This window comes from Eptatretus burgeri, chromosome 2, assembly GCF_056783735.1.
Source record: "Eptatretus burgeri isolate ZD-2024b chromosome 2, Ebu_testis_v1, whole genome shotgun sequence".
NCBI classification, from domain to species: domain Eukaryota; kingdom Metazoa; phylum Chordata; class Myxini; order Myxiniformes; family Myxinidae; genus Eptatretus; species Eptatretus burgeri.
In genome coordinates this window covers 22,783,463-22,799,992 of record NC_140962.1, presented here as the reverse complement: position 1 = coordinate 22,799,992, position 16,530 = coordinate 22,783,463, and the positions used below count along the sequence as shown (strand labels likewise).

Genomic DNA, 16,530 nt, shown 5'->3' with positions numbered 1-16,530 from the left:
GCCACCATTCTCTCAAAGACCCTGAATCATGATGAAATGGTCCGAGAGCATTTCCATAGCAACCATCAATTGAACGATAGTTCACACACACTCAACACCATGTAATATATCTAGTCTTAGCGGTTGCAGAGTAAAAAGAGGATGCGAGACTATTGTGTGTGTGTGTGTGTGTGTGTGTGTGTGTGTGTGTGTGTGTGTGTGTGTGTGTGTGTGTGTGTGTGTGTGTGTGTGTGTGTGTGCGTGTGTGCGTATCCATATAGTTTCGCTTTAAAAATGTTTCCCTCTGCAACTGCTTGTCCGATTGATGCAGAACTTTAAACATAAGATGGACTCCCCATGGATAATATTTTATTGCTACGTCTAACGTCATAGGTTGCATGATATGGCAGCCATATTGGATTAAAGGAAAAAAAAATTGGCCATCATTTTCTCTGAAACCGTTCAACAAAAAACAGTCGAAACTTGGCACATCATCAAGTCAGCATTGGGGTATATAGGGTGATAATCAAATAACTGACCAAATACAGCACTGGAGTATCAGGAGGAACAAACAGACAAAGATGGAGTCATCAGGAGGAACCTGGATAGGATTCGGGTTTCAGCTGCTCCTCCTCTTATGGTTGGAGGATGCGGGCATTGATCCCACCACCTCTCACATGCTAAGCGAGCACTCTACCTTTTGAGATAATTCCCAAACACACACACACACACACACACACACACACACACACACACACACACACACACACACACACACACACACACACACACACACACACACACACACACACAACGATGACATCATTGGTGAAGTGGTATTCCAGCCATAACTGGTTGAATTGAAATACTTATCCAAAAATCTGAAATTCATACACCTGATCTATAACTGGATGTGAATGAACAATTAAATTTATGACGTTCATAACCCATGCCAACAAACTTTGTGACGTAATAGGGTGAATGGATGATATGGGCAAATGGGCCATGATAGTAGCATGTTCAGTTCACGTTTCTTGTTCAGAATGAACACGCAAGGAGATACTATGCGCTCTACCAGTGCCGTGCCAGTTTTATTATGATTAATGTTATTATAATTACTAGTGCATGCCCGTATGTGCGTGTCCGTATGTGTGTGGCCGTACGTGCGTGGCCATACATGCAAAAAAAAATTTTAAAATAAATTCAAACCGCGTGCCAGAAACAACAACCACACAGGCCATTCCTTCGCTCTCGCGTGCCCGTACGTGCGTGGCCGTACATGCGTGGCCATACGTGCCAAAAAAAACTTTCAAACAACCACACAGGCCGTTCCTTCGCTCTCGTAAACGACGACTGGATTGGGCCATTGTATTTATCTATAAATGCGCATAAGAAATCGAGAAATTATTATAATACAGTAAGTCATCACTATCCGGAAGTGGTGCGTGCCCGTACGGAATGTTCACATGCATTCCACGAATTATCGCTTGCATTGAAGTAACAACTGCTGTGATACTTACACACACAATGTTAATTAAAATCAAATTTACCTCCCGTCTTTGCTAGCCATGACATTCGCTGCCATTGACCATTGCCACTCCTACGCCACGGTGAGGCGACAGGGTAGGATTTGTAGGAGACCTGAATGTACAGTGTCATTAGGTATTCCATGTTCGAATTGTTTTAGTTTTAAAATAGTTTTAAAAAAATAGTTTGCAAAGCATACCACCAATATGAGATGTATTTCGTTGGCAAGCATGTTGAGTAGAGCTGAATTCCTTAACTCTTCCAAAGGCCACACCGTTTTGACACTTGGAAACAAAAAAAAGTTGTGCACTTTTTTTGATAAATTATTTTCGGAACAATTTTTCTTCAATAAATAATAATAAAAATTGGCTACATGTACGCACCTTTATTTCGTTATCATCTCTTCATAAACAACATTGCTGAGGAAACGGCGCTTCTTCTTTGTTTCCTTGTCCAGGGCAAGAATGCGGAGGCTGCTGGATCTGCCAACGTTTTGATGTCCTCACTGTCTGGAAGTTAACATATCACAGTTACGATTATTCGCAATTTAGTCTTAATGGCCAATTTTTCAATTAGCGCCAACGTATTTTGCCTTTTCGCAATGTCATCGCAAGGAAAAACACAAAGAGAAGAGAAGAGAGAAAAAAAACAAACTAAACAACCACACAGGCCGTTCCCTCGCTCTCATAAACGACGACTGGATTGGGGCATTGTGTTTATCTATAAATGCGCATAAGAAATCGAGAAATTATTAGAATACACGAAGTCATCACTATCCGGAAGTCCGTACGTTGTAACCCGTAATGGGGAACGTGGCTGAGGTTCTCTTCCCCATTGGCCATGCATACGCAGCAACGTGTCTTGTCATTGGTTGGTAAATAAATATCCGCAGCAACGTGTCTTGTCATTGGTTGGTAAATAAATGGCCATAACTTGGGAAGCACTTGTCCGATTAATATCAAACCTTGAAAAGGCACATCCTCAGGTCGCCAGCAATATATCTGGCAAGTTTCAATTAGATCGGAGCAGTGGTTGCCGAGAAACAGCGGTCACAGACACAGACACACACACACACACACACACACACACACACAGATTGCTGGAATTATAGATAGATTGGTTCACGAGTGCCAGCCAGTGACCACTATATTCGTTATGTCTGTGTGTCTGTCTGTCCAGCGCATAACTCCGTGGACTTTGATCCGATCTTGATGAAACTTGGTTATGTGTTCGATATCAATGTCTAGTTATCTTATTCTGGATGAGGGCGTGGCTACGCCCATTGTGGGCGGAGCCACGCCCCAAAAATAGCCATTTTTAGGGGGTAGTCGGATTAAAAATCTATCTTCTCCAAGGGAATTGACTGAATGGAATGGTTTCTTCGGTATTTGAATAGCAAAATGAATGATCTAAAACTTGTCATTGTCTGATTTTTCATTTTCGTCCCAAGGTCAAAAACCTGGAAAATTGCGAATTTTGACATAAAAATCATACGACCCAAACTTTGAGAGCTAGGATGACAATATTTTTTATGCAAAATCTTGAGGTCATTCCCCACCTAACGTCTTGAAACTATTTTGCTCTATCTCGAACACCTTGCCCGTGGCGCCCCCTTCAAGTTTGTTTTTACGCTGATTTCATCAAAGTATGGATAATCCGAGGAGTGTGAAATGCCATATGGCTTATATGACGTTATATTGTTCCTGGAATGTTCCAGAGGAAGTTTTGCACCAAAGGTCATAATCCTTGACCTTTGACCATTAAAGGTCACAAAGGTCAAATTTTCAAAGTTGTGGGAATCGAACCGGGTTTTCGACCTTCTTCGACGAACTAACTCCAATAAGCTATAGCACGTATCCTGTTTCCTTATTTTAATGTCCACAACATTGTTTTGTGACCTTTAAAGGCTATGCAAAGGTCAAATTTTGAAACTTGTTGAACGAAACCGGGTTTTCGACATTTTGCCAGCTATTGATTGAAGGCCACTATAATTAATTATAACTTGGTCAAAAATTATCACATTGTCTCATCCTTGAATTCTGTAACAATCTACATCGTCAAATACCGCTCGTGAACCATCGTCGTCTTCAGACTTGTTTTTTTGTTAAATCATTTTCGTATGTGATGGAAATTATGATTATTAAAATATTTAATGTCACTTGTAAGAGTTGAATGGCTAAATGTCAAACTTAGGGTTAGGGAAACCTTGCAGTGATGCAACCAACGATTTAAGCAGAAAATATCCTTGTATTTGAAGTTAGTAAAACGATGATAAATGTACACACATGGCAGGTGGACCTCAGTTTGAGGACATTTCTTATTAGTATTTATTTATAATGTACTGTATGGGTTTTTTTAATTGTTTTTCTGAAACCCAGGTGCAGTAACATAATACTGTATTACGATATACAAGCCGTGGAATTGGGAACCAACCGTGACAAAACATGTATTATATTAAGCAAGAAATATGAACAAACCAGAGCGGAACAATGAATAAATCACAAATTTACAAATCGGACACAACAAACGTGAATCATTGAAATGCTTTTTGACGTTTCGGTGGCTATTTAAATCTGACCAATCGGAGGAGGCCTTTGACAAACCTGCGACCAATGCGGAGACTCCGTTTCGCGTTGCTAAGCAACTGCGCGTTCGGGGAACAAGCTGCTGTGGAGGTGCTCCCTCTCCAGCGAAGTGAATGTTGGATCCGTGAATGTTTTTTCGTGCCCTTGCACATATTATACTTCAGGCAAGTACTTTATTCATTCTTCATGTCAAATCAAAACAGATATTCGTTGCACAATCGATGTACGGCTGCGGTGTGTTCAGTTACCAAGGCAACTATTAGCCAGCTACAGGTTTTCCCAACCACATGTTTCCTATCAACGGTTTCGAATGGAGCGCTTGCTTGGGTGCTTAAGCCGCTTGACGAGCGCTCTACAGGAAATTTGGTTCCTCTTTCATGATTTTGTCTGCCTCTGTTTTTACTCTCTCAGTTAATTGGTGATCGTTCTTGAAGCGATTACACACACGATTCCTCTTCCAAGCCGGTGTTTGTATGGGGAGGGATGAGCAGGGACGCGATGGATCAAATCGCCTTTTGTCTTTGCGTATTGTCTTTTCATCGCATTTCCAGTGTTATGTTTCCTTTTATGTTCTCAAGGGAGGACTGATGGTAGAAGCTATCTATCATGTGTATGTATGTATATATATATATATATATATATATATATATATATATATATATATATATATATATATACATATAGATATATATGTACATATATATATATATATATATATATATATATATATATATATATATATATATATACATATACATATACATATATATATATATATATATATATATATATACATACATATATATATGCATATAGATATATACATATATATATATATATATATATATATATATATATATATATATATACATACATATATATATATATATATACATACATACATACACATGATAGATAGCTTCTACCATCAGTCCTCCCATTTATTCATATATATATATATACCTACCTTACTGTATATCTACTTTTGTAGCCCCCTGAATATACAGTATCTCACAAAAGTGAGTACACCCCTCACAAATATGTAAATAATTCAGTGTAACTTTTTAAGCAGTTGTGCTCGAAGCAAAAGCTCATAGTTGATGACTGAGTAGACATTCTGCAATATGTATGCAGGCACAAAACTGCCATGCAATAAAAACAATGTGGCATATAACGAATATTTCTGATAGAGGAGGCAACAAAAGTGAGTACACTCCTTCTATTGTCTGCACAAGAAGTAAGTCAAGCATTGTAAAAACAGCTTCCATTTTCATCATTTTCTGCGTATTTAAGTCAAAGATTGTTAAAGGTACAAATATGCACCAAACGATACACACAATGCCCATAGAGCTGCAACCTCCCTGGTATGCTAAAAGTGAAGAAGTGTACTCAATGCAGTAATTGTCTATGTTCCAGCAATGCCAACCCTCCCGATTTCATCGGGAGGCTTCCGAAAATTCACCCAAACTCCCGCCCTTACGATCACTATCCTTATCCTCCCGAAATTTTGATATTTTTGCACTGTTCACTAATCAGAATGTACTAGTATGAGAATTGAATGAAAAGCATCGTCTGCTACGTATAGCATGTGGTAACTCCATAACATTCGCTGCTTCCAAATTGTACGTAAAAAATTGCAAATTCAAATGAGGAGCAGCGAAACATTGGGTCTGGATCTCGCTTATGCGATCATGCACTGAGATTTAGTGCATGCGGTATGTGTGCAATACAGTGCATGCGGTATGTATGCACAGTGTATATGCATGCGATACGCTCACTGCATGCAGCTGGGCCCCGTACCAGCCCGGCGGTCGCGACCACCGTGCGGTGTTTAACAGCCGCTAGAGTTCTACGAGTCGCGCTGCAGCTGTGGAACATCGACTTCGAAGTTACCGATGCTTCAAGCCCTCGATGTTGATTACGAAATGGCAGAAAGAAGCTTACGAAGACCAAGAAATGGTCTCAGAAGTACAAGACCGAATACAGTCTCCAATACCCGTGTATTCGAAAGTCTGAAAGAGGAATTCATCATGCGTATTGTACAGTATGCAGCGTTGATATTTCAGTTGAGCACGGAGGTCGCGATGATATTCGGAAGCACGTTGGAAGCAAACGGCACACAGACATTGCAAAGGAGAGATCTTCGAGCACGAGTACCGGTACACTTCTGAATTATTTCACCAAACAAGGGACAAGCGAGGAAGAGGATGTTACCCGAGCGGAACTTCTCTTTCGTGGATTTATTGTGGGACATAACTTGCCAATATCAGTCTCAGATCATGCTGGACCTCTATTTCAAAAGATGTTTCCAGATTCAAAAGTTGCTTCAAAGTATGGATGTGCAAGAACAAAAACTTGCAAGATGTGCAAGATGTGCAAGAACAAAAAAATAAAAAATAAAAAAAACAAGAACAAAAAGCAAGAAAAAAAGAAAAAAAAAGAAAAAAAAAAGAACAAGAACAAAGAAGAAAAAAGAACACTGGTCAACAATTTTTACTTTCTGAATGTTGTCTAGATTTCTACAAGTGAATTAGGGTATTCTGGCACTGCTGAATCAGGAAATGGCATCCGTTTCTCTCCATCAGGTCAGGTTTTTGTGCTAAGTTGATTTGAAAAAATCAGATCTTGTGACAAAATCAATTACATTTTTGTGGCATTATCAGCTGATTTTTGTCAACACATATCATCCTAAACATGTTTTTAAGAAAAAAAAATGTTTTGCCAACAACATTTATTGATTACATGATAGAAACATCGATTACTGTCATCTGAATGGTGGGCATTGATAAAGGTAAGTACAAGTAAATTGCATGTTGCGTCACCACTGTTCAAACTTCAGGGCTTGAACTTCCGTTTCTTCGAACTCCTGGAATGTTCAGCGGCAGGGAGGTCTCTCTTCAGATTCCAACAGTAGTCAGCCATCATGACTGCGTCCCAGCGACCCTGATACCTGGTCTCCATCTCCTTCATGTCCTGATGCAATCTCTCCCCCTGCTCGTCACTCATTGAACCCAGGTTCTCAGGAAACCAGTTCATATGTGAAAATAGGTAGTGCATCTTGATGCTCATGTTGCAGCCCAGGTTTCTGAAAGCAGTCAGCATGTTGTTGACAAGTTCTGCGTAGTTTCTGGCCTTATTGTTGCCAAGAAAGTTCTTCACTACCAAAACAAATGTCTTCCACGCTTCCAGTTCCACTTCGTTCATTGAGTTTTTGAACTCTGGATCTCTGATGAGCTGACGGATCTGAGAACCATCAAAGATGCCAACTTTCAACTTCTCCATGGTCAATCCTGGAAAAGCCTGGCACAAGTAAGTGAAGCAGTCACCATCTTTGTCCAGAGCCTTGGTGAACTGCTTGATTAAGCCGAGCTTGATGTGCAGCGGTGGGAAGAGTATTCTGTCTCTGTCCACCAGAGGGTCGTTGATGACGTTCCTTTCTTTGCATAGCACCAATTCCTCCCGCACAGGCCAGTCCTTCTTCGTGTAATGCTGAGCACGGTCCCTACTATCCCACATGCACAGAAAACATGGGTGCCAGGTGAAGCCAGACTGTTGTCCCAACAAAAAGTTCACCATCTTCAGGTCAACACAAATAAACCACTTATGCTGATCATAACCAATTTTCTCCAGCACGTACTTCACCACTTCATACTTCTCCTTCAGTGTAGTCGAGTGAGCAATGGGTACAGAGGCAAACTGGTTGCCGTTGTGTAGCAGAACACATTTCAGTGATCGCTTGCTGCTGTCAATGAACAGTCTCCAATCTTTGGGTTCGTACTGTGGCACTCCAAGCTTGAGCAGAGCGCATGTCATAAATTGGCGCATGTAGGTATTGTACATTCTTCAGAGTTCGTTATTTCAAGAAATACAACTTTTTTGTATCACATTATTACAAAATCTGCCCCATTAACTTTAGTTTTGATCCATGAACTTTATGCTTTGCCTCACCAATTTTTGGAAGATTTTGAGGTTTTATGACTTCAAACTGATCCCTTTTCGACATAATCACCTAGAACTATCGTACCTGAATACTTCTTGTCATTAAAATAATTATTTCCAATTAAAACAATTATTTGACATGACATTTTACCCCCACCAACTTCTTCTAAAATGCTCCACACATGTGTACATGTGAACAAAAATGTAAAAAACGACATGTGGCCATATCTCAAAAACTTGACCTGATTGAACAAAACTAATGTGAGTTTTGGATTCAGCGCATCAGATTCGTCCTAAATCAGCTTAAAAATGCAGACAACAAATTTGTTGTTGACCAGTGTAATTGGTGAGTTGTCAAATGTTACTGCTTCATCTATTGCCGATATTGCTAGACTAGCTCCATTTAGCCTAGCTCCAGACGGTAGCAATGACAGTGGTGAGGCCCAGCTATATCCTGTCCTGATTTCGTACTATGACAACAGTGCTGGGATTGTGAAGCAAGGTTTGCTAAGTTTGCCTGCGTGCAAACAAGATTCCACTGGAGAAAACATTTTCAAACTGCTTGATCATGAGTTCAGTGACAGGGAAAATTCCGTGGGAAATTGTGTTTCCTTTTGTGCTGATAATGCCTCTGTCATGGTGGGCAAGCACAAAGGAGTCGCTGCTTATATCCACAAACAAAATCCAGAGTGCTACATCATGGGATGCCCTTGCCATATGATGCACAATACGGCCAAGAAGGCGGCTCAGGCCTTACCCATTGAATTAGATGACTTTCTCATCGATATTTACTACTACTTGGACAAAAGTAGTAAACGCGTCAAAGGAGTGAAAGCACTGCAAGAACTCTGTGATGCCCCGACACACAAGATTCTGAAGCATGTCGCAACAAGGTGGCTGTCCCTTGGTCAGTGCCTGGACAGGCTGATTGAACAGTGGGAGCCACTTCCCCTCTTCTTCAAAGAAGAAGTACGAAGAAAAATGCAACCAACTGTAGCCAAGACTCCAACAACGAGCAAGAAGGGACGGCACTGTATCTACTGCCAGTACTGGCACTGCAGGATCAAGCACTAGTGGAGCAGCATTCACCACTACCACTGCAGTATCTGCTGCGAAGAAGACAGCAGGGACAGCACCAAAACCAATGCTGAGAGCAGGTAGCATCACCGGCCCTTCATCACGTTCATCTACAAAGCAGATCCCTTCAGAGTCGAGAAAGACTGTGATAGTCCCATCTACAGGCAAAGAAGGACCCAAGTTAAGTTCTGCTTTTGCCAAATCACTTGATAGAAGCTCAGCAAAACCTTCGAATCAGAGGTCTTCTTCCTTGGCTGCACCTACCTCAAAGCTCTCTCCTCAAACGTAAAATTGGATCTGGTACTACGAGTCTGACCTCTTCTGCTGGCAGTAAACGCAAAGTGTGATCACCCTGCGGCTAAGTGTACTACGAGTTCTACAACTAAAAGCGCATCTTCCTCAAACACTGTGCAGGAATCTAGAGAAAAACGTGTCAACAGGATGTTCTTGTCTCCACAAACAAAACTCTATTGTTTCTTCCTTCGATATGCTAACAAGCTTTTTGAGAAGGTGAATCTTCTGCTCCAAAGAGACGAACCCTGTATTCATCTCCTGCACGGAGAATTGAATGGTCTTCTGAAAGATATCTTCGTACGGTTGTGAAACCATCGGTGTCATCGGTTGCTCTGGTAAATGTACCCTTCTCTGACAGAAATCATCAGAAGAATGATGAGGACCTCATGATTGGGAACGATGCCAAACTGTATATAAGGGAACAAAGGAGTCTCAAGAAATCCACCTTCACTCTGAGTGAGTCAGACATCCAAGGTTTCTTCAGTGCAGTTCGCTCATATTATGTGAAAGCCTGCAATTATATCTTCAAAACCTGGCCGCTAGATGATGAATTAGCCAAGCATGCTCAGGTGCTGGATGTTAAGCTACACCAAGAAGTGGGGTTTGACTGTGTGGAGTTTTTCATCAAGAAATTCCCCTGTCTGTTCAGTGGCGGTGATAGTGACATAGACAGTCTTGAGAGTGAATTCGCTCACTACCAGGCAGACGCCTCCATAGCTACAATTGCTACTGAGACAGTGAGAGTGGATGAGCAGTGGCATCGGATTTCACAGCTCACAGATCCCTGCACTGGTGCCAAGAAGTATCCTAATTTGAGCAAAGTGATGAAGGGAATCTTGGTCATTCCTCATTCGAACGCATCATGTGAGCGGGCACTCAGTCTTGTACGGAAGAATCATACTGAATTTCGTCCCAATTTGAGTGTCAAAACCCTGGAAGCTCTCTTAATTGAAAAACTAGCTCATAGCACCCCTTGCTACCAGAGAGAATACAGCAAAGACATAATCAGAAGGGCTAAAAGAGCCACACAGCTGTCACTCAGCAAAGCTGCCATGGAAAAAGCAAGCAGCAGTAGTACCAGCCAGTAAGGTAAGAAAAATATTGCTTCTTTTGTGCTTTTTGTTAATCTTTGATTGTCCCCTAACTTACTAATATTAACATACATGCAACATTAAAAAGTGCACAATTTTCCCCTTTTTTTGTTCAAAAAGTGGGAATTCTTAACATGTTAAATGCTCCAAAATAGGGCTCAGAGGGCACTAGAGAGCGTCTAGAACCCCAGAGCTTCCAGGGCCCTAAGGCGGGCCCTGGACCCCGGCGCAAGGGTCGAGCGCTCCGCGCTCGAGATGTGCGCTTCGCGCACATTATTTGGTGTCGGTTGAAAATCCTCCCTAATTCTGATTTCCAAAAGTTGGCATCTCTGATGTTCTTGCTGAAGAAATAATTGCATAGGAAATGCTGTACCAAACGCCATTGAGAAAGCAGCAGGGCTCCTCATGGTAAAGAGCTCTCGAAAGATGTCAAAGATCGAATCCTTGCCCTACATGAAGATGGCCAAGGATAGAAGATCAGTGCTTCTTTGAAAGTAAGCCCCAACACCGTGACCAACGTCATCCAGAGGTTCTCCAAGAAGCGTACAACAATGAGTTGCGCTCGCCAGGGCAGACCAGCAATGACGACTGCACGTACTGTTCGCCAAGTTCAGAATCTAGTCCTCCAAGACAGACGAAGTGCCGCCAAGATTGCTGAAGAGATTTCTACAGCTTCTGGCCAGTCTGTTAGTGCACAAATCATATGTCACACATTCCATCATATCTGGTTGCATGGGCGTCGTCCAAGGCGTAAGACTCTCCTGAAGCAGAGCCACAAGAAAGCTCGCAAACAGTTTGCTGAAGCACATCAATCCAAGCCCCTGGATTACTGGCAACATGTCCTCTGGTCTGATGAAACGAAGATCAATTTGTTTGGATCTGATGGAGTGCAGCGTGTCTGGTGGCGACCTGGGGAACAGTACCAAGACAAGTGTGTTATCCCTACTGTCAAGCATGGTGGTGGTGGTGTTATGGTTTGGGGATGCATGAGTGCTGCCGGTACTGGAGAGCTCAAGTTCATCGAGGGAAACATGGATTCTACGATGTACTGTGACATCCTGAAGGAGAAGAAGTTACCCTCCCTGCGAAAACTTGGTAGAGGAGCTGTATTTCAGCACGAAAATGATCGGAAGCATCGTTCCAAGCAGGCAACCGCCTTTCTGAACAAGTCGAAGGTCAATGTGTTGGAGTGGCCAATAATGTCACCTGATCTAAACCCAATAGAACACCTGTGGGGCATCCTGAAATGTAAGGTTGAGGGACAAAAGGTGTCCAACATCACGCAACTTCGAGAAGTCATTGCAGAGGAGTGGAACAGGATTCCAGCAAAGACATGTGGAACACTGGTCAACTCCATACCGAGTAGAATAGATGCTGTGCTCAAAAACAATGGTGGACATACAAAATACTGAAAACAATAACACTTCATTGTGAGAAAGTACATCGGGTGTTCTCACTTTTGTTGCCCCCCCTCACCCCCCCCTTTTCACAGATATGCCCAGTTTGCCACATTGTTTCCACAGAATAAATATTTTGGGCCTGTACATGTATGACAGAATGTCTACTCTATCATTTATTCGAGTCTTGTGTTTATAATACATCGAAGTATAAAGTTACAACAAAATATTGTTACAGTGCCCGGGTCGTCGGCCGCCAACCGACGGCTCTGAATGGAGCCGCAAGTCGAGTCGGCCCGACCGATCGCCCGGAATATAGATCGCTGCCCAGATAAGTCCGAGTCGACGGGTCCTTGTACAAGAACCGAAATACGCCAATGGGCAGATCACGTGGGGTAGGGTCGATTGCCAATCTTCAATGTACCTAAATACCCACGTGATCCAACTACCGGGGTATTCCACCCTCGACGAAACTCGTACGGAACAAACCTCTGAGGCGAGCCTGTCCCGTGTGCGATTCCGAGCGGCTTAATCGCCAAGAACCGTCGGTCCAAATGTCCCCCTTTTACGGCAAACCAACGGCTTTCTAACTCCCAACACACGAAATGTTCAGTCAATGAAAGAATCAATGCGACGAGCTGAAAACATTTAACAATTAGGGTATTTATTAATAATAATGGGGAACTAGGGAAGCACGTAAGAGCAGAACTATTCCGACTATACGAAATGTAATGCAAACATTTACAGCACACAAAGCACTTAACAATTTCCTACTTATTAGACGGGCCCACGGACACACATACGTACGCACACACACCCAAGAAATGGTGGTTGAAGCCTTTAATAACGAGCTCCAGCTCGGAGGACAGGTGAGCTGAAACCCAGAGCCTATCTCGAACCTCTCCACCTCGTGTGGTCTTCAAGTTGTTCCGACCCGGGCTCCAGCGAGAGCCAGCTGGATCCAATCGCCGCGAGCTGCGATCCTTCCCGAGCTCCCGCGAATCCTGCCGCGCTTCTCAACACGTGCTGGTGAGATGAGGCTCCGATCCTTCCCGTCGATGCGTCGCTTCCCCAAGGAACCACCTCCAAGAAGAGGCCGATGAGTCGCACCAAACCGGGAACCAAAATGGAGAACAAAGAGCTCCACGAACCAAGAAGAAGAAGAAGAAGAAGAAGAAGAAGAAGAAGAAGAAGAAGAAGAAGAAGAAGAAGAAGAAGAAGAAGAAGAAGAAGAAGCCACCATTCGCAGCTCGAGCCGAGCAACCGGCTCAACTTTCTTCAAAACAAAGCAGCTCTCCAAAAAGCCTACCGAGCCAAGCAGGACCTGAAGCTCTGCTGAACAACTCCTCTGCAGAAGCAAAAAGCTTCTGAAGGCCACAACCCTAACCCAAGCCAAACAGGACCCGAAGTTCTGCTGAACGACGCAGCCCTCAACTCCGAACACGAACAAAGAAAGGGTCTCCTCTTATCCTTCTCCGCCCCCTCCCCATGCCCGGCGTGACTCATGCCCTCGTGATCCATCCCCCGCTCAACCACGGTGGGCGGGAGTTGTTGACATCATGAATCACGGGATGGAAGGGCTCTTCTTCCTCTTCGCAGAAGAGGGGGAGGGACATCTCCATTGTTCGCACCCTAACTATTAAATCGATCCGCAGCGCATCTAATCGATTTCTAAACATTTAAACAATGGAAGGTGAGCTATCTCGGGAACAAGCACTTATCGACATAGCTGACTAAAGGAACCTGTATGTTGTGTGCAATCGAATTCCAAATTCGTAACAATATGTACATTTTTGTAAAGGGTGGCTCGGATCATTATATAATTGGCTCGGATCAATTATATATATAAAATATATATAAATATATATAAAGGTGGCTAAATATATATATGTCAAGACCCAATCACATCTCTCACCCTTAATTGGAGGGAACAGCCAATCAGCTGTCACCAAATTAATATCCCCAGGTGGCTCGGATCGTTATATAATTAATCTCCCTGCGCTTCATTTTTTTGTGTGTGTGTGTTGTTGGATGGAGAACTCCTCTCCCCTCTGGGGTGACGCTCCTGCCTCATGTTTTCCTCGGCTTTATGCCTTGGAAATCAAGGCCTTCAAGATTATTGGAATATCCTGCCATGAAGCTAAGTTTATGGGCTATCACGTTCCCATCACAGACATGTCGCTGGCCTCTCTGTCTTCGACCGCCTCCTTTCTGGTCTTGCACCCTCTGCTCTTTTCATGCTTTGTACGCCCCCCCTCCCCTCCAAGGTTTCTGCAGGGAATACACAGTCCACCATCAACCCCCTTCTGGCAAAACCCCCAAAATCCAGAATCACTGCTCACTTCCACTCATTCGTTCCTCTTTTTTCACACTTGTGGAATTAACTTCTACATTCTCTTCAATCTCATTCTTCCCTCCATATGTTCAAGACAGATGTTCATCACCAATTGAAATCATCCCCCATCCAAAACTACAATCTTTTCTACTCCCGTTAACCCCCAACTCCACAGCCAACCTTCTTCCAAATTTTCAGTTTTTCCTTCCTGAGAACTTGCTTTTATATCCATCTTGTCCACCCAATGAGTCCTTCTCATTCCTCTCCACATTCCTTATTTGTCCAAGTCTCCCTCTATTTTATCATCCCTGCTCAGTGGTCCAGCTCTCCCATGAGCATTGACTTTGTATTCAATATACATATTTTTTAATCGGGTGTGATGTTGAGCATTCTCACCTGCAACCAATTGCGGTCACTCAAGCAAACATTATGTTAAAGGTGTTGAACAGACACTTTTGAAGACTCACTGGTTGTTGCAAAAGATTTAGAGTTGGCATAATGGTTAAAGTGACTGCTTGAACATCTTAGGGTCTTGAGTTTGAGCCCGTCATTCCGCTAAATCCGATGTCAATGTTGGAAGTGTGGAAATAATCATTCCTTCTCACTTAAAATTTAACATGGTTCGTACTCGGTGTATACCAAAGGACTTCAAGTTTGATCCATAGACAACTGTTGTGATCATTGTTACAGAGCTCCTGAAACATGACCCGGGTGAGGAAGGAAGCTTATTGAAGAATATCATGATATCTATCATTTCACGCCAGAGTCAAAGTGAACAAGCATGGAGTGAAGATATTCTTGGTCCTCATCACCAAACATATTCAAAGTTCAGCTGTTAGCTGGAAAACTTGAAGCAATATGAGACCTTGACCTGTTAATCCATATGAAGTTTCTTGAACATGAGAAAATGAGTTGTTACACATTGAAATGAGACAAGCAATATGCAGACAATGGCAGACAATACTGTCTGCGGGCATGACTTTCTGCATGATGATGCTCATCATCACACAGCAAATCTGACCACTATAACTCGAGCAGAGATAATTTGGAAAGTCTGATAGGATAGTGCAGAGGTAAGTGCACTTACCTTTGAGCTGTCTAGTCTCGGTTTAATTCCCAGCCGACTCCAAATTGTTTCATTTGTGCTTCCTACGCTCTGCGTTGTGTGTTGTATCACAGAGTGCACCATCCCTCCAAAGGATGTTAAATTGGGTGGCCTGTCTGCGAGCAATCGTTGGTTGACACTGAACATCCCACAGTGGCTTTCACAAAGAGTCGGTGAGCTCTCATCAGCACTCTGGCCAAATTACAAATACCTGCCACCATTTTTCAAACAACAGGCCTGGCCAGCTAGTTCGTGAAAGATTTCAGCTAAAAACTATCTCTAGCTGACCACACAAGGTAGGATGATCACATTTGTTGAAGAGTAGTAGTAGTACTTAGTAGTAGCCGTAGTAGCTGATTTGAGAAGTGCTAAATCATCCTCTGCACGGTTCATAACTTTCATTTTCATCTTTTTGGACCACTCAAACAACATTAGGTTTTCAAATAAATAAACATAATAAAATAAACAAACAACAAATAAAAGCCTATTTTCTGAAGTGGCTCCATTCCTATCAGAGAAGCATTCAAAGTATCATGGAGCATGGATCTCAACTTCTAGAAGCTGCAGACACTTCCCATCTCCCCCCTCCCACGCCCCTCCCCAACCCCTCCAGCAAACGGTCAAGTCCATCACTCTCATTATTGGCATCTCTCAGCAGGATATCAAGTCTCGAGGTCTGCTTATTGCTCACCGCAGGCAGGTTGGTGGTCTTTCAGTTTTCTATCGCCTCAATTCTAGCCTAGCTCCTCCCATCATCTCAACCCTCCATCCTCCCGAAGCCCACTGAGGTTGCATGCTTTTTTCCTGGATCTCACTATTTGTTTCCCTCCCAAATTGTAAGCTGAATTCATCCCTCTTATTCTCTCGTATGTGGAACTGACTTCCTATGTGTTGTGTTTTACCCCTCTAGCCAGTCTTTCAAGAGCACTGCCCATTATCATCACATGCTTTCTCCCATACTCACCCCTGCTTATTCTCCTCTTGCTCAACTCTTTTGTTTAGCTCCTCCACGAGCCGAGATTTTTGTATACAAAAAAGATTTCTGCAGAGATGGAATCAAGGTGCTAACAACAACAGTGGGACAAATGTGTGCGTCAAGTAAGGGAGTATGAGTATCTTGAGAAATATCAAATATTTAAAGTTTCATCAACCTCACTGTACCTTTTTTATAGAATGAAAAGTTAATGTCAACATCAAATGT

General features: G+C 42.7%; 1 protein-coding gene across 3 annotated transcripts in view; it reads left to right on the top strand.

Moving 5' to 3' along the window:
• LOC147031591 (uncharacterized) overlaps window positions 1–16,530 on the top strand; it is a 98,140-nt gene that overhangs the window by 27,873 nt on the left and 53,737 nt on the right. The window contains exon 1 of one of the 3 annotated variants that reach the window (XM_085865767.1): window positions 4,123–4,255. The exons of 1 other annotated variant lie outside the window; for it this stretch is intronic. Coding sequence is in view for 1 of the 2 variants with exons in the window: in XM_085865749.1 (XP_085721875.1) it covers window positions 16,415–16,427 (13 nt within the window). In the remaining variant the exon portion in view is untranslated. Of the gene's footprint in view, window positions 1–4,122; window positions 4,256–16,356; window positions 16,428–16,530 lie in introns of those variants that run through there. One more of the 3 variants, XM_085865749.1, reaches the window with a different exon arrangement.